This window comes from Oncorhynchus clarkii, chromosome 27 (assembly GCF_045791955.1).
Source record: "Oncorhynchus clarkii lewisi isolate Uvic-CL-2024 chromosome 27, UVic_Ocla_1.0, whole genome shotgun sequence".
In the NCBI taxonomy this organism is placed as follows: Eukaryota; Metazoa; Chordata; class Actinopteri; order Salmoniformes; family Salmonidae; genus Oncorhynchus; species Oncorhynchus clarkii.
Genome location: NC_092173.1, coordinates 15,207,179 through 15,227,453, shown reverse-complemented (window position 1 = coordinate 15,227,453; position 20,275 = coordinate 15,207,179). Strand labels below are relative to the sequence as shown.

The 20,275-nt window shown below is 44.0% G+C and overlaps 2 protein-coding genes across 4 annotated transcripts; both read left to right on the top strand.

Annotated features, from left to right (window-relative positions):
- The first annotated feature begins 447 nt into the window (after positions 1-447).
- On the top strand, positions 448-13,219 carry LOC139385950 (importin subunit alpha-3-like). 2 transcript variants are annotated; one of them, XM_071131260.1, is made up of 17 exons: positions 448-951; positions 3,229-3,273; positions 3,616-3,705; positions 4,168-4,197; positions 4,282-4,334; positions 4,640-4,735; positions 5,050-5,135; positions 5,315-5,401; positions 5,534-5,703; positions 7,471-7,515; positions 7,692-7,823; positions 9,263-9,391; positions 10,111-10,215; positions 10,334-10,405; positions 10,527-10,689; positions 10,822-10,916; positions 11,024-13,219. In XM_071131260.1, exons 1-17 carry the CDS (start codon positions 883-885, stop codon positions 11,120-11,122), a joined length of 1,566 nt encoding a protein of 521 aa, XP_070987361.1. In that variant the 5' UTR covers positions 448-882; the 3' UTR covers positions 11,123-13,219. The 2 variants fall into 2 exon arrangements, with proteins under 2 accessions (XP_070987361.1, XP_070987360.1); XM_071131259.1 differs by having other exon boundaries at positions 720-951; positions 4,168-4,334; positions 11,024-13,210.
- A 414-nt stretch (positions 13,220-13,633) lies between these two features.
- LOC139386383 (tripartite motif-containing protein 59-like) lies at positions 13,634-19,319 on the top strand. Of its 2 annotated transcripts, XM_071131933.1 has the most exons (5): positions 13,634-13,696; positions 15,608-15,936; positions 16,061-16,282; positions 16,367-16,576; positions 16,661-19,319. In XM_071131933.1, exons 2-5 carry the CDS (start codon positions 15,625-15,627, stop codon positions 17,270-17,272), a joined length of 1,356 nt encoding a protein of 451 aa, XP_070988034.1. In that variant the 5' UTR covers positions 13,634-13,696; positions 15,608-15,624; the 3' UTR covers positions 17,273-19,319. The 2 variants fall into 2 exon arrangements, with proteins under 2 accessions (XP_070988034.1, XP_070988033.1); XM_071131932.1 differs by lacking the exon at positions 13,634-13,696 and having other exon boundaries at positions 15,494-15,936; positions 16,661-17,493.
- The last annotated feature ends 956 nt before the right edge of the window (positions 19,320-20,275 follow it).

Genomic DNA, 20,275 nt, shown 5'->3' with positions numbered 1-20,275 from the left:
GTCCCAAATATTCCATTAAAAAAGGTTCAATTGGAATTGGCTCTGTAACATCAAATTAGATTTTAGTTCCATGTTCCACATTATAGAATCTAAGGCAGTGAGTGTTATTTAAGGGACACAACAATTTGTAGATGAAACTTGAGAACTTTGCACTTTAGACAACTTAGTATTGCCCTGGAAATATTAAGTGTTAACTAAATGGACCTCGAGGTATGTATGCCTATACACAATGAAGCTCACTATAATGCACAACATTGAAAATAACATATTTGATGGTGTCTATCTTACTTTCGCCAATTGTAACTGTTATAGCTAACGTTAACGACCAACGCGTTGACTTACTGTTGTAACGTTACTAGCTATGTGCTTACAGACTATTTTGGAGGGGGAAACTATTCTGGGCATCGTTAATGTATTATTTAAAGTTAAATAACAGTTTTGACACCTGACTTCGGCAGTTGGTACCTAGCTACATTTCTGATTGTTGCCATAGTGACTACTGTAGATAGTTTCAGGGTCCGATATAGATAAATATATCAGTATAGGTCTAGTAACTGTTTAGGCCTACTAACACGTTACCAACATGCACTGATTGACAGATCATAACAGTGTGGTGGTCTGAACTAGCTGCGAACCACAGAGCGACCTCGTGAGGAATAATAACCTATTTCGCGAGACCAACGAGTGAGCAATAACGGGAATTCCCCGCCCTTCCACCCAGAGCGAGGCTGTCTCTCCACCACCGGCATTCCCAGTATGCACCGCGGACAGACCAACAAAAAATAGTCCGGTAACTGAAAGGCCTGAGAAAAATAACTCGAAAGGAGTAGCGGCTAGCTGATTCATTTCAAACGGTGTTAAAACATAGCTAAGATTGCTAACATGTCTGACAACGAGAAACTAGACAACCAGCGACTGAAGAATTTCAAGAACAAGGGTCGCGACTTGGAGGTGAAGTATCTGATTCCGTCGAGGGGTCCCTTTTCATATGCGCTATTTTGGGGCTGCGCTGTGTGACGTCGTTCGTAATTTTCATGGTCTGGAACTTTGCACCCAGACCAAACCAGGCCTTATCTGATCGTCAAATAGACCAAGGCCTTTCTATCAATCCATCCGACTTTCTGAACCAGAATAAAAGTAATCCACAGCACGTGAAACGTCCCCAGCTAACCGAGCTAGCAAACGACTCCCAGTTCCATCTAAGCTAAACTGGTAGCTAGCTAGTCTACAGGCCGTGATAGCAATGGTACACTAACAAACACGCTGTTCTAGCTAGCTATATTTGCTATTCGACAGTCATCTGAAATGTAGTTAGGTAGCTGTCTCAGACAACCCATCCGGTTTGGAGTTGACATACTTAACCACATGTTCGAGGGGACAATGTGGTTCTCTAAACGAGATTCGTATCCCCTTCGAACGACTGCGCTAGTCAGCCACCTCCGTGGTTTGGATTAGCTAACGTTAGCTAGCTAAGTATGTAGTTAGCTAGCCAGCTATAATGTACCACTCCTCCCCGGCTACAGCTTGCTAGATATGTAATGTAGTTAGCTAGCCAACTAATTTACACGCAATTATCAGATGGTATATATCCTTGTAGCCAGTACGATTTTAAAACTGGTACCTACCGTTGGCTAGCTAACTAATGACCTCAAATAAAAAATTACGCAGTAAAAACCTTAACTATACTAGCTAACGATAGCTAGCTAAGTTGATCTAGCTAACGATAGCTAGCTAAGTTGATCTAGCTAACGTTAGCCACCCAACTGAGTTTGTCAGTTTAACTTTAGCTTCGTAGTTAGTTGTTCCAAGTGTCAAATGTAATGGTAAATATTAGCCGCGTACTAGTTGGCAGCTTCTTTAACTACAAATATTGAATTATGTCTAGTTAGCCAGTACCCGATGTTGGTAGCTAGCTAGGTTACTAGCTAACCTGCTAGCGTAGAATGTAGCTGGTCAGGGTCCCTTTGCAGGCCTTGGCAGACCCATAACGAAAGTTATAGCCATTGTGAGGTAGATGGATAGCAAGTGTAGGACAGTTAAACGTTAACATTACATTATACTAATCAGTGTTTTCCCTAGCTTTGGAACACAACATCGGGGGGCTGTGTTTGGTTGGACTCCCAGAGTTGTGAATCCTTCTGATGGGTGGCGACAGAAAATAAACCTACCACAATATGTAGAGTTCCTACAGATTATACACATGCCTTTGACAGGAAACGTTGTTTTTTTGGTGAAGCCCGCTATATTGTGGTAGGGTTATTTTACATCAGAATGATGCACAACTCGGGGAGTCCAACCAATATACAGACTCCCGATGTTGTCCCAACGATATTTCCCCCCCAGACCATTTCGGACTTGGTGCTAGGGCACCACACCAACACCCAAGGCTTCTTCAACTTAACTACATTTTCAGTTCAAACTAGTGGAAGCTAAATTATTATAGGCAACCGGAACAGATGATAGAGGAACACGTATACTAGCTAGTATTATGTTTAAGCTAGATGAGAAGAAGTGTCTGCCTCTTTTTAACAATGATGTAATATGGCTAGTCAATGGCAGGGGCATTGTTTGCAGTGTAAACAAAAATATTGCTTGCATAACAACTAACATACATAACTAGGCTATATCGCACCACCACATGATGATAGAAGTGCTGATCATATTTGAGTGATGCACTGTCTGCCACTTCACTGTGGAGTGGGAGTATAAGAAGGAAATGGGTATGGCCCTTCTAGACAGAAGGAAGAATTTAACTTCGTACTTTCACTATATCATCCAATCATGACAAATGGCCAAAGGCCAGTATTTTATGACAGCAAATTACTTAATTTGTCCTTACAAGAAATGTAATGTCTGTCAATCAGGTGCTTGAAAATGGTCCCTCGTATTACTACCCATTATTAACACGAGCCCTTACATACAAAACACCAGTAGTTGAGATCTGTGTTAAGTCAGTCTATGTAAATGAGGTCCTTGTTATGTGAGTGTGAGCTGGTGATTTCAGGCAGTGGTATGGCAGGCTTGTTCTATCACTGTGCCATCAAAGCTGTGGATGAACAATCTGACTCTGAACAGCTCTCACAAATACACATGATGCCGTCATATCATATTGGGAGGATAAACATCTAATTTATGTTTTGCGTGTGGATTGTGGAAGTATCAACAAATAATCAGGCATACATAGTGTGTATTTGTACTGGGCTAATGTATGGGTTTTCTCCGCTATAGACGATGAGAAGACAGAGGACAGAGGTGGTGGTGGAACTCCGCAAGGTAATTGTTCAACTTCTTTCCTTTAATCTATGTCGGACGAGATACAAATGCATTTCAATCAGGATATCAAAGATGAGTTTAAAGGGATACTTCGGGATTTTGGCAATAAGGCCCTTGATCTACTTACCCAGAGTCAGATGAACTTGTGGGGACCATTTTTATTTCTGTCCTGTCTGATGGTAGTTTGAAGCCAATGCTAAGTAGTGTTAGCGCAATGATTGGAAGTCTATGGGTATCTGCTAACATCTCGAAGTATTCCTTTAAATGCTTGTTTAATAGTTGAGCCTGTTGTCATGCTGATGCATATACGTTAAGACCGCTTTCTTGCCCTGCTCTCTGCAGAACAAAAGGGACGAACACCTGCTGAAGAGGCGAAACGTGCCCCACGAGGACACCTGCGAAGACTCTGATGCCGACGGAGACTTCAGATCGGTACGTTCTGATTGGCCCTCTGTCATTTTCCTCTGTGATCCTCCAGAGAGCATGGCTTTCTTTCCTTCCTTGAAGTAATCACTGGTTTGATAGGGATTAACAGGTGATTTAGATATATGGTGAAGACTGAGTTCCTAGAACTGTTAGCTAAAAATATATCCACATGCAATCCAAAACAAATGTGAGGGGACCTCTTGTTGCAATAAAATATGAACAAAATAGGATGACTATTAACTGTACTGTATTCTTTTATAGTATTTTTTATTTTTTTTTGATTTGTAATGTATAATGTTTGGCCCGTGTTGACATTCCTCTCGGACTGATTAGTGTCTCCAGGCACTGCCTGACTAATCACCCTGAGGTGTGGCCACAATGCAAACAAACCATTACGTTTCCACTGGCCGTGTTTGACATAGGCAAAATAAATTGTTCCCTTACCAAGTACCTCCTTTTATCTTGCAGCAAAACACCTCTCTTGAAGCAATAGTACAAGTAAGTGCACTTCCAATTTTGAAACATTTCTTAGACATGGATTTGCTTCCACGGTATGTGATTCCCTGTGTGCTGTTGTTGCAGAATGCCACAAGTGATAACCAGGGAGTTCAGCTGAGTGCCGTGCAGGCTGCAAGGTAGGAACTCTCTCCTCCTACACCCGGCTCTGCTGGTTGCCATGGTGATTCACACTCAAACATGGTTCCAAAACCAATCTCTAGAATGTTGTGGCGTGGCATGTTCTGGAGCATAGCCTTCAAATTATTTCCTGGTTTCCGGCGAACATGCTAGACTTAGTTCTGTGGCATTGTCGCTGGTCTTGTGTAATCATTGTGAGATTGCGTTGTCATGCCTGATGTTTACATTTCACATTCCTTTATTTTATGTTTTGCTGTGTCTTAAGTGCAAGTATGTGTGAATAATGGACATTTTCACCCTGCAGGAAGCTGTTGTCTAGTGACCGTAACCCTCCCATAGATGACCTGATCAAGTCAGGCATTCTCCCCATTCTGGTGCACTGTCTGGACAGAGATGACAAGTAAGCAGGGCTTTACTTTGTGTTATAATTACTCTGTGTGTTATATAATAGAAGTGGTTGTGACCTAAGCAGTGCTGCAGTGAATGTAAACTAAGCGTCACTCCACTGAGATTGGATCTCTTTGGGTGATGATGAAAGTATGTTGCAATGCAAATGTTTTCATAAACAGATGTGAGGATTGTCAGAACCACTGACGGATGGAATAAGAACCCTTTCCATCACACTCATTTTCCCCCTCTCTCTATCCCTCCCCTCTCTCCACCCTTTCTCTTTCTACCTCCTCCATCTCATTTCACATCTGCCTCTGTCTCCAGTCCATCTCTACAGTTTGAAGCTGCCTGGGCTTTGACCAACATTGCATCAGGAACCTCAGAGCAGACCCAGGCAGTGGTCCAGTCCAGTAAGTACCAGCTTACAATATCAGCGCCAGTACAATTCTGGGGGCTAAGTGGGATTTTCTATCATCATGCCTACCAGATGTTGGATTTGTAGTTTGTGCCCCTGAATGACCGATTATTTGTAGTCTTTGGTGATGGAGTTGGCTATTAAATATTAATTACAGAATTTCTTCTCCTGCAGATGCTGTGCCACTGTTCCTGAGGCTGCTGCACTCTCCTCACCAGAATGTGTGTGAGCAGGCGGTCTGGGCCCTGGGAAACATCATAGGTGAGTCTGGATCCTTCTCTGTGTGTCTGGGACCCTCTAACAATAGCGGCTGATTGTGGGAATGGCTCAGGGATTCTCTGTTTGTCTCAAGGCATCATCAGTGAGAGTTTCACAAACAATCTCTGTTCCTAGGCGACGGCCCCCAGTGCAGGGACTATGTGATCAGTCTGGGCGTGGTGAAGCCCCTGCTCTCCTTCATCAGCCCCTCTATCCCCATCACCTTCCTCCGTAACGTCACCTGGGTCATGGTCAACCTCTGCCGCCACAAGGACCCACCGCCACCCATGGAGACCATCCAGGAGGTAAGAGAACTTTCTCATCCTTCAGTCTCTTGACTGTTGATCAACTCATGATGATTATTTGTTTTTAGTTGTTGACGATTTCTTTATATAATGAATTACGCTATATAAGTTGAATGAATAAAGTTGTGTAATTATTAAAGGTAGACTCAGCAACATGCTGAGAAATTTATGAAAGAACAAGATTATGCTCTAAAAATAACCCTAAGATCCAAATTAGAGCATTACAGACGTAGGTTTACCATGTTGAGAAATAAGGTGATGAAAGAAATCAGACAGGCCAAGGCAAACTTTTTTTATTAACATAATTGGTGAAGCAAAGGGAAATTCTAAGCTGATCTGGGAGAATCTAAAAAGGTTAACGGAAAACCAGAGTAACACTGCAAAAAGACTTGAAATCATGGTGAATAACAATCTAACACAGGATGCAGTCGACATAGCAATAGCCTTCAATTCCTACTTTATTGACTCTGTCAGGGTACTGACACAGAACCTCTCCACTGGTTTCTCAGTGCTAGTGAATGACGCTCAACCTGTCTTCATCATAGGGGAGGTTTCTGAGACAAAGGTGAACAAGGTGATTAGCTCACTAAAGAACTCTAAAGCCAAAGATGTGTTTGGGCTGGACTCTGCCTTTCTTAAAAACTACAAAGAGTCACTCATTGGCCCCATTACTAAGGTCACCAACACATCTATTGGTCTCGGGGTGTTTCCAAGGGTTTGGAAGTCGGCCATAATAACAGCCATCTTTAACTCGGGTGACCCTGCTGACGTGAGTAACTACAGGCCCATTAGTATACTACCTGTGCTGTCAAAGTGTGTAGCAGAACAACTGATTGCCCACCTCAACAACAGCCCCTTCACATTACACTCTTTGCAGTTTGGCTTCAGAGCGAAACACTCCACAGAAACGGCCAACTGCTTTCTTCTGGAAAATGTGAAGTCCAAGATGGACAAAGGGGCCGTTGTTGGGGCTGTATTTCTGGACCTAAGGAAGGCTTTTGATACGGTTAACCATGAGATTCTCATCACAAAATTATCCAAGTTCAACTTTTCCCCCCGATGCCTTGAGATGGATGGAATCATACCTTGAAGGCAGAACTCAGTGTGTCAGAGTGAGCAATGAGCTGTCGCCCACTCTTAGCTATGATGTGGGCGTGCCACAAGGGTCAATACTGGGTCACCTCCTGTTCAGCCTGTACATTAATGATCTGCCTTCTGTCTGTACTGGGTCTGAAGTTCAAATGTATGCAGATGATACAGTGATATATGTGCATGCAAAGAGCAAACAACAAGCTGCACAAGAACTCGCTACTGTAATGGTCCAGGTTACAAAGTGGCTCAGTGACTCGTGTTTGCATCTCAATGTAAAAACTGTTTGCATGTTCTTCACAAAGAGGGCAACAGATGCTACTGAGCCAGATGTCTATGTGTCAGGGGAGAAGCTCCAGGTGGTATCTGATTTTAAGTACCATGGCATCATACTTGATTCCAACCTCTCCTTTAAAAAGCGTGTGAAAAAGGTCATTCAGATTAGCTAATTTCCGATTTATACCAAATTGCTTGACTACAGAGGTAGCAAAACTGTCCTTCAACAACTCAGCTCGACTCATGAATTTTTCATATTTTAATGGACACCCCCCACCAAATGGCTGTTTAAACATACATATTGTCCATTTGACACATCTCCAGTGGGAATATCCTATTCCTGTCATTTTGTTGGCATCTCTCTCACTGACTCTCTTGCTCTCTCCCTCTTTTCTCTCTCAGATTCTTCCAGCTCTCTGTGTGCTGATCCACCACACTGATGTTAATGTGAGTTCCTCAATCACTGATTGTATTCAGAAAGACACAACCCGATTTAGTAAAAGTTTACATTGATTTCCCCCTTTTTAATAACCACAGGCAGATATTAATGCATGATCTGTATGTTGATGAATTAGTGAATGTTTTGTTTTTGGACCTGTGACCCTGTGTGTTGACCCCTGTAGATCCTGGTGGACACGGTGTGGGCTCTGTCCTACCTGACAGACGCGGGCAACGAGCAGATTCAGATGGTCATCGACTCAGGCATTGTGCCCAACCTGGTGCCCCTGCTTAGCCACCAGGAGGTCAAAGTCCAGGTACGGAGACACAGAGATGCCCGTGGAGAAACAGATCTAGGATCAGCTTAGCCCCCCCAAGTCTCATCTTCAACGAGAACTGTCCGTAGATCACCGTCTAGGATCAGCTCCATTCAACTCAGTGGGGCTCAGGAAGACAGACGCCAACCAAATGGAATGGTGCTTTTGTAAGGAATGAGCTGTGCCAGACCATAGCTGTGTTTGCAGATGTGATTGCATCAGATAGGTGTGTAAGCAATATGGCGGTGACTTCTCTATGCTCATTAGAAGGATAGGTAGAGCCATCACCACATCACTTACCCATATCAGTTACCTTCAGGTCTGCAAACACTGAAGGGGGCGGGGCAGGGGGTTGTTTTCAGTCAGGTACTTGGAGACCTGTGCACTGCGGTGGTCAGGTTAGGGTTTGGAGAAGAGCTCTTGTCCTGAGCTGCAGTGTTTTGATCTGAGATGGGTTCCTGTCTGGCCGGGTGGGTCCGTTGGGCGTCTAAGTCAGTTACTAGGGTGCTTTATGAGTAGTGAGTGATCCTAGGGTGGCAACACATATATTCTAAGTGATTTCAATGGGTCTTTCTCCATTCAATTGTTTTATACTGTTCAATTCAACATCATTTCAGCATTTTCTGTATTACCTGCACTCATAATTTCCACGCTGCCAAGTAGGGCTGCACAATATGGGCAAACAATCTAGGCCTTATTTTTAACCAACTGTTGCAATTGTGATTTGACTTTCGATTTAGAGAAACAAGTTGGAATCATGGAAATAGATTATTCTAATTAGAATATTAATAGTGGGCACTTTAAATACAGTATTTGACGTGACATCGAATTAAATTGCCAGGCAGGAGTTATTATGACAGGGTAGGAACCAAAGTGTTTTGTTTCCTAGGGGACCCTATAATCTTTGGCTATGTTGAATGTTTTCGCTTAGCGTCTTCATGCTTTGCGTATTCCTTCTTAATTTAGAAGATACTGTTGCACAAACATGATGATTTAGGTTTACTCGGTTACTGGTAATATCAGGCTGTATAGCTAATTACGTTTGCTCTGACTCAGCTTTTTGGAAAGCGGTGCCAATTGGGATGACTCAAATAGCGAATTAAACTATAAAATGGACGTTAAACACGCCGTATCACATTAAACAAAAACATTAAAATATCATGAAAACCCAAACCAGTCCGTGCATCAATACCAGTATATCGTAAAATGCGGTATACCGCCCAGCCCTAGCTGACCCTAGAGATCATACTGCTCAGGACTTCAATGGGTCTTACTCCTGGCCCTGATGCCTTGTCTGATGGTTACTGTGCTGATATTCATACTCAAACATTCTTTGGGTAGTGGTTGGTTTGCTTACTTTAGTTGCATGAATGTTTGTTAATGCTTGGAGTTGTTTGTATTGACTGCTATGTGGAACTTGATTGTGTGTTTCTCTCTAGACTGCTGCTCTGCGGGCGGTGGGCAACATAGTGACTGGAACAGATGAACAGACCCAGGTAGTGCTCAACTGTGACGCCCTGGGACACTTCCCCTCTCTCCTTACACACCCCAAGGAGAAGATCAATAAGGTAACAAACACACCATAATACATACTCTGCACCGCTTCACCTTGCCACAGCACAGCAGCTGTGTCAGTGGGACTGATCATGCTAGAAGTGATGAAATCAGAGACATGGTGCTAGTGTGAATGCTATATGAATGACAGTGAATGGGGATATAACTATTAGTTAGGTACTCGCATCATGGAAGAGCCGGATCAAGGAGACTTCAAGAAGCTGATGGAAATTGCAGTTTGAGTAGATTTTGGGGTGGTCTGGGACGGTGGGTAGAGTGTGAGTGCGTTTGTGTGTGTGTATAGTATTTGTGGGTGAAGGGTAGTGGGCACAGAAGACCCATGGGTCTCTGCTGATATCGGAGTGCATCTGAGGCCTGTCACTCAAACAGAGGCCCCTCCCTCCGTGACTGAGCCAATGATTAGGGCCTCACGACCGCCCCTACCCTGTCCCCAGCACCCCATCTCGACCAGGGGCCACAGCTTTGAGCAGGCCCCTGGAGTCTGATCTAGCTCAGTCCACACACCTTTGAATTCCACGTGTGAACTCCTCACCATTTCTGCAGTCCTCCTGACACGCATGCACACACTCTAGCGCACACACCGACTGCTTATTCTGTCTCTATAAGCCCTGCCTCTCGCACACCACACTTGTGTGTGAGAGTAGTCACACTGGAGTAGTGAGTAGAAGGAGTAGTCACATTGAGTGCTGCTGTTTCTTCTCCCATCCTGCAGGAGGCAGTGTGGTTCCTGTCCAACATCACAGCAGGCAACCAGCAGCAGGTGCAGGCTGTCATTGATGCCAACCTGGTACCCATGATCATCCACCTTCTGGACAAGGTCTGTTTTATCACTTTCACTGCTTCATTCATCTCTTCATCAGAGCTTTCTCTCACACAAAATGAAGCAGTGATGAGAGTGTCATATTGGGGAAATATTAATTCAAATGTTTTTGCAGGGAGATTTTGGAACACAGAAAGAAGCAGCCTGGGCCATCAGCAATCTGACAATTAGCGGGAGGAAGGACCAGGTGAGCTCAACTGAGGCCTACCCACTTTACCACATACACCTCACCTGACATCCATACACTCGAATAATAATATATAATGTATTTTGTAAAGCCCCAAGCTGACCCTTCTCCGGTTCTGTAGGTGGCGTACCTGATCCAGCAGCAGGTGATCCCTCCCTTCTGTAACCTGCTGACAGTGAAGGATGCTCAGGTGGTGCAGGTGGTCCTGGACGGCCTCAGCAACATCCTCAAGATGGCTGACGACGAGGCCGAGACCATCGCCAACCTCATCGAGGAGTGTGGAGGTCAGAGCCCAGCCCACTCAGTTACCCCTCAAGCGTCATTGTTCCTCCCAACTGTTTATGTTGAAGTATAGTGTTTGTATCTCAGTGGCTGTGTAGATTTGACTTGAACCATCTCTCTTTCCTGCCCCTCAGGTCTGGAGAAGGTGGAGCAGCTCCAGAATCATGAGAATGAAGACATCTATAAACTGGCCTATGAAATTATTGATCAGTTCTTCTCATCTGATGATGTAAGTCAGAGCTCTAATATGGCCATGTCGTGGTTGGGGAAGGTACTGCATACTACATTGTGGGGAATGTCTTATTGGTATAGATTGAGTTATTGTCTCATGTTCAGATTGATGAAGACTCCAGCCTGGTTCCGGAGGCGATCCAGGGGGGAACATACGGCTTCAATTCCTCCACCAACGTGCCAACAGAGGGGTTCCAGTTCTAGAAGGCATCTCGGGAGTCTGGAGTTTTGTTTGCGATGCAGCACTCTGTTCAACATAAAACAAATTAGGAGAGAAAGAGAGCGAAAGAGTGTGAGAGAAATTAGATCCATTGTGCTTGGCTCGTGGGATCCGTGGCTGCATCTTATCTGAGAGAAAATGTGTTGATTTCGTTTGGCATTCCAGGGGAACCAGCCCAAATGAAGTTTGAGATGGCGAGTGGGTGTGAGTGAGTGGCTACATGTTGCAAAAAACAAACATCTACATCGAATGCGTTGAGACACGCCGAGTAACTTCCATGTTATTGGAGCTGTCTAAAAAAACGGAAAACTACTACAATGATGACAAAAACGCGATGTCAGCCCGGGGAGAATCAAATACTTCAAAATCAAGACATTGAGGCAACAAACACAAAAGGAAAACCAACCAAACAAGCGTAAGATGAACCATATGACAATTCTGCGGTCCTCCGACCGGAGGGGGCGCCACCTCCTGTGCGCCCATCCCCCAATCGGCCACGCCATCAGACGTGTGTGTGAATGGACCCATTGTGTATGAATGTCTGGACTCAGTGCTGAGGAGCCAGGTTCATCTCCTCCAACCAGAGGCCCTCGATGGAGCGTCTCCCTCCCCCCCCCCCCCCCTCCCCCCGCGGCGGTGGGCAGGGCTAGAGTCCAGCGGGTGTGTGCAAGAGAATGGACGAGTGCCGTGTGTGCGTGTCTGGAGTGTGCAAGAAGACTGGATGTGAACGCATGTAGAGAGAAACAAAATACATACAACATAAGAGTAACAAAACCGAGAAGCGCAAACGAAGGAAAATACGAGAAGAAATTCTGCCTTCTAATGAGGCAGATACAAATCCCTGAAAGGAAGAACTTTGGAAATGAAAAAACATGTAATCACAAGGGTTTTGTTTTGTTGTTTTTAATTTGTATTAATTGACACTGGACAAGGCTAGGTGGAGCAGCGGGTGCATTGTAGTAAGATGCATTTGGTGGCTTTTCTTTTTGCATCCAGTGTGTACAATTTTTATTTTCTGCTTTTACTTTCATTGCTTATGTGAGGTGATTAATAAGGATCATAATTCCACCTCCTCACATTAACCATACCTTTGCACCAGATCTGGGTTTGATGCTGTGAAATTCTGACATCATCATTGTCAACCAAATGACTCGTGTACTCCCCTAGCATGATTTAATGTTTTTTCTTTCTCTTGAAGCAAAAATCACTGCTTTTGCGGTATTGTTGCCATAGCTTTGACTTATCACAAGGGGAAATTAAAAATTGCCATTTTATGTAACTTTGATTCATAACCTTTGCATGTACTAAGCTATAGCACAGTTCATTTGAGGGGTTTTTAGTTTCTTTAGGCTGTACACAGTGTAATTTTTTATTTTTTTTTGTAAACTTTGCTGTTCAAATGTTACCTGTCTCCCCCTACTGACTTAAGTTTCTGATTTTGAAGATAAATCTGAACAGTTTTGCACATGTACTGCAGAGTGAGAGGCCTGAAGTCATTCAAAAGGTGTGGTTGGACTCATCAGACCTGCTAACACCTTCAATATGCATCATCCAACCACAAGCTTTGTTTTATATTTAGTAGTAGCCATAATCAACTCACGTTGAGACATTTTTAGGGAATTTGGAGGAATTTTTATTTACATTTTTTAATTAGGGGTAATAATTATTCTGCCTGAGGCACCCCTGAATTGGGGAAAGGTAAGTATCGGTGATTGGACCCCCTAGCCTCGACAGGGTGGCTCAATGATAAATGTTGAGCCTTATTCCTTGACCTAAGAGAACCCATGAACAAGTTTGCTGTACCTCCCAACCCCTTGCTCCTGCCCCGTTTTCCATTTAGGTGCCCAATCTTCCCCCATTTTTCTTTGTGTTAATTTTTAAGACTGTAGAAATTGATTGCACTTTGTGGTCATCATAACCTTCTGTTGAACATTTAGTTTTTTTTTTTTTTCAGCATTCCTTGTTAGCAAATATGTGGTTTCAAAAAAATAAAAATGAAATGGTGGTTAACCTGTCGAGTTGGATCTACAGGCTAGATTGTCTTCAAGAAAATAAATAGTGAAACCCACAGGTATGGTCTGTTTTTCTTGTCTTTTAATGGTTCATGTATACTGTAGTAGGCGTATGTATGCCTGTTGCCTCTGCAGTTTCATTTAGGATGTTCTGTCATTTGTAGCATTTCATTCTTCTTTTGATGCTGTGCTATGGTGAAAGAAGTATTGCTTTGATATGGACTTTAAAATATATATATAATACAAACACCAAACAATGACTACCTACCTACATCTCATCTGCCCAGACCCGCATGCTCATGCCCCCATCCCTTTGTGTCTCCAAGCTGAGTGATGAGAAGAGAATCGTCCATCCATTGGGTATCTCGCAACGCCCCCATCGTCAGTTACTTTGTAACAGTGCACTTGATTTAAATTTGAGGCACATGATAGGAAAAAGGCTGTAAATCGCATGCGCATTGGGATACTATAGTCCGGGACCAGACCGAGGACAGGACGCGAGCAAGAGGAGGATCTTCGGCACGTATTTTCGAAGTCCGGGCATCGGTGAGCGTTTCGAAAATAAAACAAATACTGTACTTTGTGAAATTAAAAAGCTAGGCTTTATCAATCGTGTCTATCATAAAGTTTGCAACAGTGAGTTTTTGATTTAGAAATAACAAGCGCAGTAGCCTTGCTGAAATGCAGCCCGACTAACCATCTGTCAGGCAAACTGGTATCACGGTTGTTTTCTTTCAAACGTAAACACTTCCGGCAGCATTTTTACAGGGTCTTCGGGCTTTTGTTTTGTTTAACATATTATTCATGGAATAATTGAGTGTGCCCGAAGTCCATGTTATAGGCTATGTCTATTGTTGTACATTGTCGACAGTGCCGCACAAATAGGAAGGTTAAAAAAAAAAACACGTGTAGCCTAAATTGCGATAAATCCAAATTAATCTCAAAACACCTTTAGGCGAAATATCATTCTGGACAGACAGCTGTCATTATCACATTATTATTTCAGCAAGAATAGTGTCACTCCGGTGTTTGGGAGGATCACGTGAGCATCTACCTGTCTGCAATCTAACCTGAGGTGCCGGGTCTTGTACACCAAAATGAGTGGGCTCTTGCAAGCCCCCACATTATCAATGTAATACATTACTAGTAGTCTTGACCTCTGGTAGGTGGAGCTGTTAGTGTTTCCAATACGTATGTTACATTTCAGGCAATTGCACTACACTAGCCAAACCGACTGCATTATACTGTAGTTGGGCAACCTGTCCCAGGAAAACCACTATCATTATGTAACCAGGGCTGGCTTGCAACATAAGCAGTTGCTTAGGCCCCTCAGCCACTTTTTTTTTTAGGAACTGTCTGGTTCTTAATTTACTGTTGAGAGTTAGAATATTAGAATACACAAGGTGCATGCTCGAAATGTGGTTTTGAATCTGCAGTTTAATTGTTTTGTCAGTCATTCAATAAGCCAAACAGCTAACCATTTTTAGATTGGTAAATTAGCCTAGCCAGTAATCTAAACTTGTAATAATCATGGCCAAATATTGACTGGGCACACAGGGCACATCCCCAGGGCCCCCATTGATTTAGCTAGTCACTCTCACTCAGATATCATGGCATATGTCATGGAAAAATGTGTAGAATTGCAGGAAATTGCTTAAAACTGCAAAAATGTCTCTGCCCCATTGCAAACCGAATAGAATTGCATGACATTTGTTAGAAAATTGGTCAGTTTTCTCACAGCCCCAATGGCAAAATGTGTGGAATTGCAGGAAATTAACATAAAAATGTAAATGTTTCTCTGCTATAAATAGGGGAGGACACTTATTTTTGCCCACTTGGTCGGGGCCCCCCAACAAAATCTTGCTTAGGACCCCCAAAAGGCTAGAGCCGGCCCTGTATATAACACCATTACACTAACCATATTGCATCACCATTTGAATGAATTATTGTTCCGAAACAATTCTCATGTGGCTCTCAATGTTGTTCATCTCAGTCAACCAGCGTTATTCATTATGTGTGATGTATGCAGCAGAGCAATGTGCAAGTGGCAATAATTGTAGTGCCCTACAAACCTATACATGGGTTAGACTGAGACAGTAGAAACTGCTGATCATCCGGTCAGACTGAAATAGCTTCTAGTGGTGAGGTGGGAGTCATCCGGTGTGAAGTCGTAATCCGCTGCTGTCCAGGTTTGGAGGTACTGTTTTGTCACTCTTGTGTAAATATGCTAGAAGGCCACATAAATATCGACCACTAAACTTTGCAGGTTGTCAGGAAGTGACTCCACCCGTGTGTAACTGTTGATGAATCATTATGATGAACTTAATACTCATCACCAGCAATTAGATTGCAAATATTAAGCCAAGTGGGTTTGGAGTCTTTGTCAGGACAAATCAAACCTTTGATCGTCACTCTTGATTTAGAACACTCAAGTGTTTTCCTCTCTTCCAATTACAGGCAAAACGATGCATTAAATGACAAGGGCAGCAACAAGCCAGGTACACAGAGCCTCATTGTCCCATCACCCCACCATGGATAACCTAGAAGAGGACCTGACATGTTCTGTGTGCTATTCCCTCTTTGCTGATCCTCGGGTCCTGCCCTGCTCTCACACCTTCTGTAAGTCCTGCCTGGACAACGTACTCCAAGTCTCTGCCGTCTATTTAATCTGGCGTCCGCTGCGGCTCCCACTCAAGTGCCCCAACTGCCGCAGTGTGGTAGAGCTCCCGCCAACAGGTGTTGATGCATTGCCCATAAATGTCTCCCTCCGCGCCATCATTGAGAAGGTAACCATTTGTTTAATACTTTTTGATCTTAGGGGACAGTCACAATCGGGGCATATCTTAATAGGGTACATACAGTATAATGAAGGGGTTTATCATATATTTTAATCCCATCGTTACCTGTCAGTTCCAGAAGGACAGCCAACCACAGCCCCCCTCCTGCCCTGAGCACCACCGACAGCCCCTCAACATCTACTGTGTCCAGGACCGCCAGCTCATCTGTGGCTTCTGCCTAACAGTGGGCCAGCACCAGGGACACCCCATCGATGACCTGCAGGCAGCCTTCATCAGGGAAAGGCAGGCACCCGCTCACCTACTGGGGAGGCTCTCAGACCACCGCTGGGCAGAGGTGATTTGTCAGTAATAATGGATTTAATGCGTTTGAGCAAATTACAATTTCTGGGTAGGTAACCTAAAGTGTTATTTCCTGAAGGTGTGTGAACTGGGGGAGCAGCTGGAGCAGGAGAAGGCCAGCTGCGAGGGCCTAGTGAGGCAGGACCGGCAGGCCGTGGAACAGTACTTCCAGGGGCTGGAGCTGGTGCTTGCCAGGAAGAAAGAGGCATTCATGGGGGCCCTGGACACTGCAAGCATGGAGGTGTCGCTGGCCTACAATCCACTCATCCAGAGGCTGAAGGAGCTGCAGGTAAGTATAGCCTGGGGTTGGGTGTTGTCATGACATCACTTCCTCACCTTTGATGTTCTATTATGGTGCCACCCTTCCCCACAGGAGGAGCAGCTGGACTTGTTGTCTCTGGGCTCAGCTGTGGAGGATGAAGACTCCCCCCTGGTGTTCCTGGAGAAGGTGTATCTGTTCCGGGAGAGGGTGGAGGCACTGGTAAATGCCACCCTGCCCGAAGTCACATCCCTCGCTATCACCCCCCGTGCTGCTGAGTACCTGGAGCAGCACTGGGTGGGGGTGACCATCGGGGGGCTGGAGGAAGGGCCTGTGCCTCGGGTCTGCTGCTGTGCCAAGCCCACCATTCTGGAGACGGTTCTTAGGACAGAGACAGGGAGTCAACCTGGAAGCTGGGTCCATGATTTGTGGAAGCAGCTCCATCCCACTCCCCCAGTGGTGCTCCTGGGGATGCTGCTGCTGCTCCTGGCGGCAGTGTGGGTGAATCCTGTTGGCGGAGCATCTCTGGGATTCTCCTTGCTGTCCCAGCTCAGTCAGATGGTGCACGGCCTGAGTAGCGAACTGACCACCTCACTATGGGAGACAACAGGCTTCCTGTATGCACAGACAGGGGAGGTGGTGTGGAGGTACAGCTCTGCCCTCTCCACACTGGGGGAGAACACCTACCAGCAGCTGGCATCCCTCTACAAGACCCTCAGCTCCTGACTCTTCACTTCAGGAAGGACCCCAGCTCCTTGTGACATAAGGTCTTGATGTCACCTGTTACACTCCTTTGGTTGGGAATTGACACCAACTGTGCCTAGCGATTGGAACTTTCCTGATGCAGCAGGATACAGTTGACAGAAAACACAGGTGTTACTTCTGGGAATAACCCTGACCCTAGCTAAAGCTTATCACAGGAAGATACTGCCTCATGTACCAGAAAATGAAAAACCATGATATGCATTCAGAAGATTGAAAAGTTATTTACATTTTCATTGGTACTGGTCCCCCATGGGAATTGAATCCACAACCCTGGCATTGCAAGTGCCATGTTCTAAAACACTAAGCCAGACAGGTTTATATACACTGCTCAAAAAATAAAGGGAACACTTAAACAACACAATGTAACTCCAAGTCAATCACACTTCTGTGAAATCAAACTGTCCACTTAGGAAGCAACACTGATTGACAAATTTCACATGCTGTTGTGCAAATGGAATAGACAACAGGTGGAAATTATAGGCAATTAGCAAGACACCCCCAATAAAGGAGTGGTTCTGCAGGTGATAACCACAGACCACTTCTCAGTTCCTATGCTTCCTGGCTGATGTTTTGGTCACTTTTGAATGCTGGCGGTGCTTTCACTCTAGTGGTAGCATGAGACGGAGTCTACAACCCACACAAGTGGCTCAGGTAGTGCAGCTCATCCAGGATGGCACATCAATGCGAGCTGTGGCAAGAAGGTTTGCTGTGCCTGTCAGCGTAGTGTCTAGAGCATGAAGACGCTACCAGGAGACAGGCCAGTACATCAGGAGACGTGGAGGAGGCCGTAGGAGGGCAACAACCCAGCAGCAGGACCGCTACCTCCGCCTTTGTGCAAGGAGGAGCACTGTCAGAGCCCTGCAAAATGACCTCCAGCAGGCCACAAATGTGCATGTGTCTGCTCAAACGGTCAGAAACAGACTCCATGAGGGTGGTATGAGGGCCCGACGTCCACAGGTGGGGATTGTGCTTACAGCCCAACACCGTGCAGGACGTTTGGCATTTGCCAGAGAACACCAAGATTGGCAAATTCGCCACTGGCGCCCTGTGCTCTTCACAGATGAAAGCAGGTTCACACTGAGCACGTGACAGTCTGGAGACGCCTTGGAGAATGTTCTGCTGCCTGCAACATCCTCCAGCATGACCGGTTTGGCGGTGGGTCAGTCATGGTGTGGGGTGGCATTTCTTTGGGGGGCCGCACATCCCTCCATGTGCTCGCCAGAGGTAGCCTGACTGCCATTAGGTACCGAGATGAGATCCTCAGACCCCTCGTGAGACCATATGCTGGTGCGGTTGGCCCTGGGTTCCTCCTAATGCAAGACAATGCTAGACCTCATGTGGCTGGAGTGTGTCAGCAGTTCCTGCAAGAGGAAGGCATTGATGCTATGGACTGGCCCGCCCGTTCCCCAGACCTGAATCCAATTGAGCACATCTGGGACATCATGTCTCGCTCCATCCACCAACAGTTGCACCACAGACTGTCCAGGAGTTGGCGGATGCTTTAGTCCAGGTCTGGGAGATCCCTCAGGAGACCATCCGCCACCTCATCAGGAGCATGTCCAGGTGTTGTAGGGAGGCCACACACACACTACTGAGCCTCATTTTGACTTGTTTTAAGGACATTACATCAAAGTTGGATCAGCCTGTAGTGTGGTTTTCCACTTTAATTTTGAGTGTGACTCCAAATCCTGATTTCCATTGATAATTTGTGTGATTGTTGTCAGCACATTCAACTATGTAAAGAAAAAAAGTATTTAATAAGAATATTTCATTCATTCAGATCTAGGATGTGTTATTTTAGTGTTCCCTTTATTTTTTTTGAGCAGTGTATAACCAAGCCTTAACAAATGACATTCTATAGCTCTACATGAAGTTAACTGTAATAAATACTACAGGACTTGCATTTTACTCCAGTTATTTATCCTTTTAAATCAAGTACTGATTTTCTGTAAGTAAACTACAATAATCGTGATACCTGTCAGAATTAAATAAAAGTGGGAGGATGGGATGAGTGGATTGAGTGTTGCTCCAGAGATACCAATTGTAGTGCATTAGCGCTTGTGAGGAAGTGGTTCAGTAGGTTCGTTGCATAACCAGTGCTTGCAAGAATTGTCAATGAGGCGTGAAATTCATATCTCTCTCAGCTCCTCGCTGTTGACCATATAGCCAGTCTTCATGTTTTCAAGATGGAAGACCTATAGCTCATTGTGATAGTACTTCCCCTCAAGTCTTCCAGTGCAACATGTCTCATTTAGGGTTACAGAATATTTCATTAATGAGTCATTAATGTAGTATAGTATTCAAAGAGTCATTAATGTAGTATAGTATTCAAAGAGTCATTAGTATAGTATTCAAAGAGTCATTAATATAGTATAGTATTCAAAGAGTCATTAATATAGTATAGTATTCAAAGAGTCATTAATATAGTATAGTATTCAAAGAGTCATTAATATAGTATAGTATTCAAAGAGTCATTAATGTAGTATAGTATTCAAAGAGTCATTAATGTAGTATAGTATTCAAAGAGTCATTAATATAGTATAGTATTCAAAGAGTCATTAATATAGTATAGTATTCAAAGAGTCATTAATATAGTATAGTATTCAAAGAGTCATTAATATAGTATAGTATTCAAAGAGTCATTAATATAGTATAGTATTCAAAGAGTCATTAATATAGTATAGTATTCAAAGAGTCATTAATATAGTATAGTATTCAGAGTCATTAATATAGTATAGTATTCAAAGAGTCACTAATATAGTATAGTATTCAAAGAGTCATTAATATAGTATAGTATTCAAAGAGTCATTAATATAGTATAGTATTCAAAGAGTCATTAATATAGTATAGTATTCAAAGAGTCATTAATATAGTATAGTATTCAAAGAGTCATTAATATAGTATAGTATTCAAAGAGTCATTAATATAGTATAGTATTCAAAGAGTCATTAATATAGTATAGTA

Excerpts from the sequence above, each read along its gene's own strand:
- LOC139385950 (XM_071131259.1), top strand. The coding sequence starts at position 883 with ATGTCTGACAACGAGAAACTAGACAACCAGCGACTGAAGAATTTCAAG. Across the intron at positions 10,406-10,526 it reads TTAGCGGGAGGAAGGACCAG|GTGGCGTACCTGATCCAGCA; the intron begins GTGAGCTCAACT and ends CCGGTTCTGTAG. Across the intron at positions 10,917-11,023 it reads AGTTCTTCTCATCTGATGAT|ATTGATGAAGACTCCAGCCT; the intron begins GTAAGTCAGAGC and ends TCTCATGTTCAG.
- LOC139386383 (XM_071131933.1), top strand. The coding sequence starts at position 15,625 with ATGACAAGGGCAGCAACAAGCCAGGTACACAGAGCCTCATTGTCCCAT. Across the intron at positions 15,937-16,060 it reads TCCGCGCCATCATTGAGAAG|TTCCAGAAGGACAGCCAACC; the intron begins GTAACCATTTGT and ends GTTACCTGTCAG. Across the intron at positions 16,577-16,660 it reads AGAGGCTGAAGGAGCTGCAG|GAGGAGCAGCTGGACTTGTT; the intron begins GTAAGTATAGCC and ends CCTTCCCCACAG.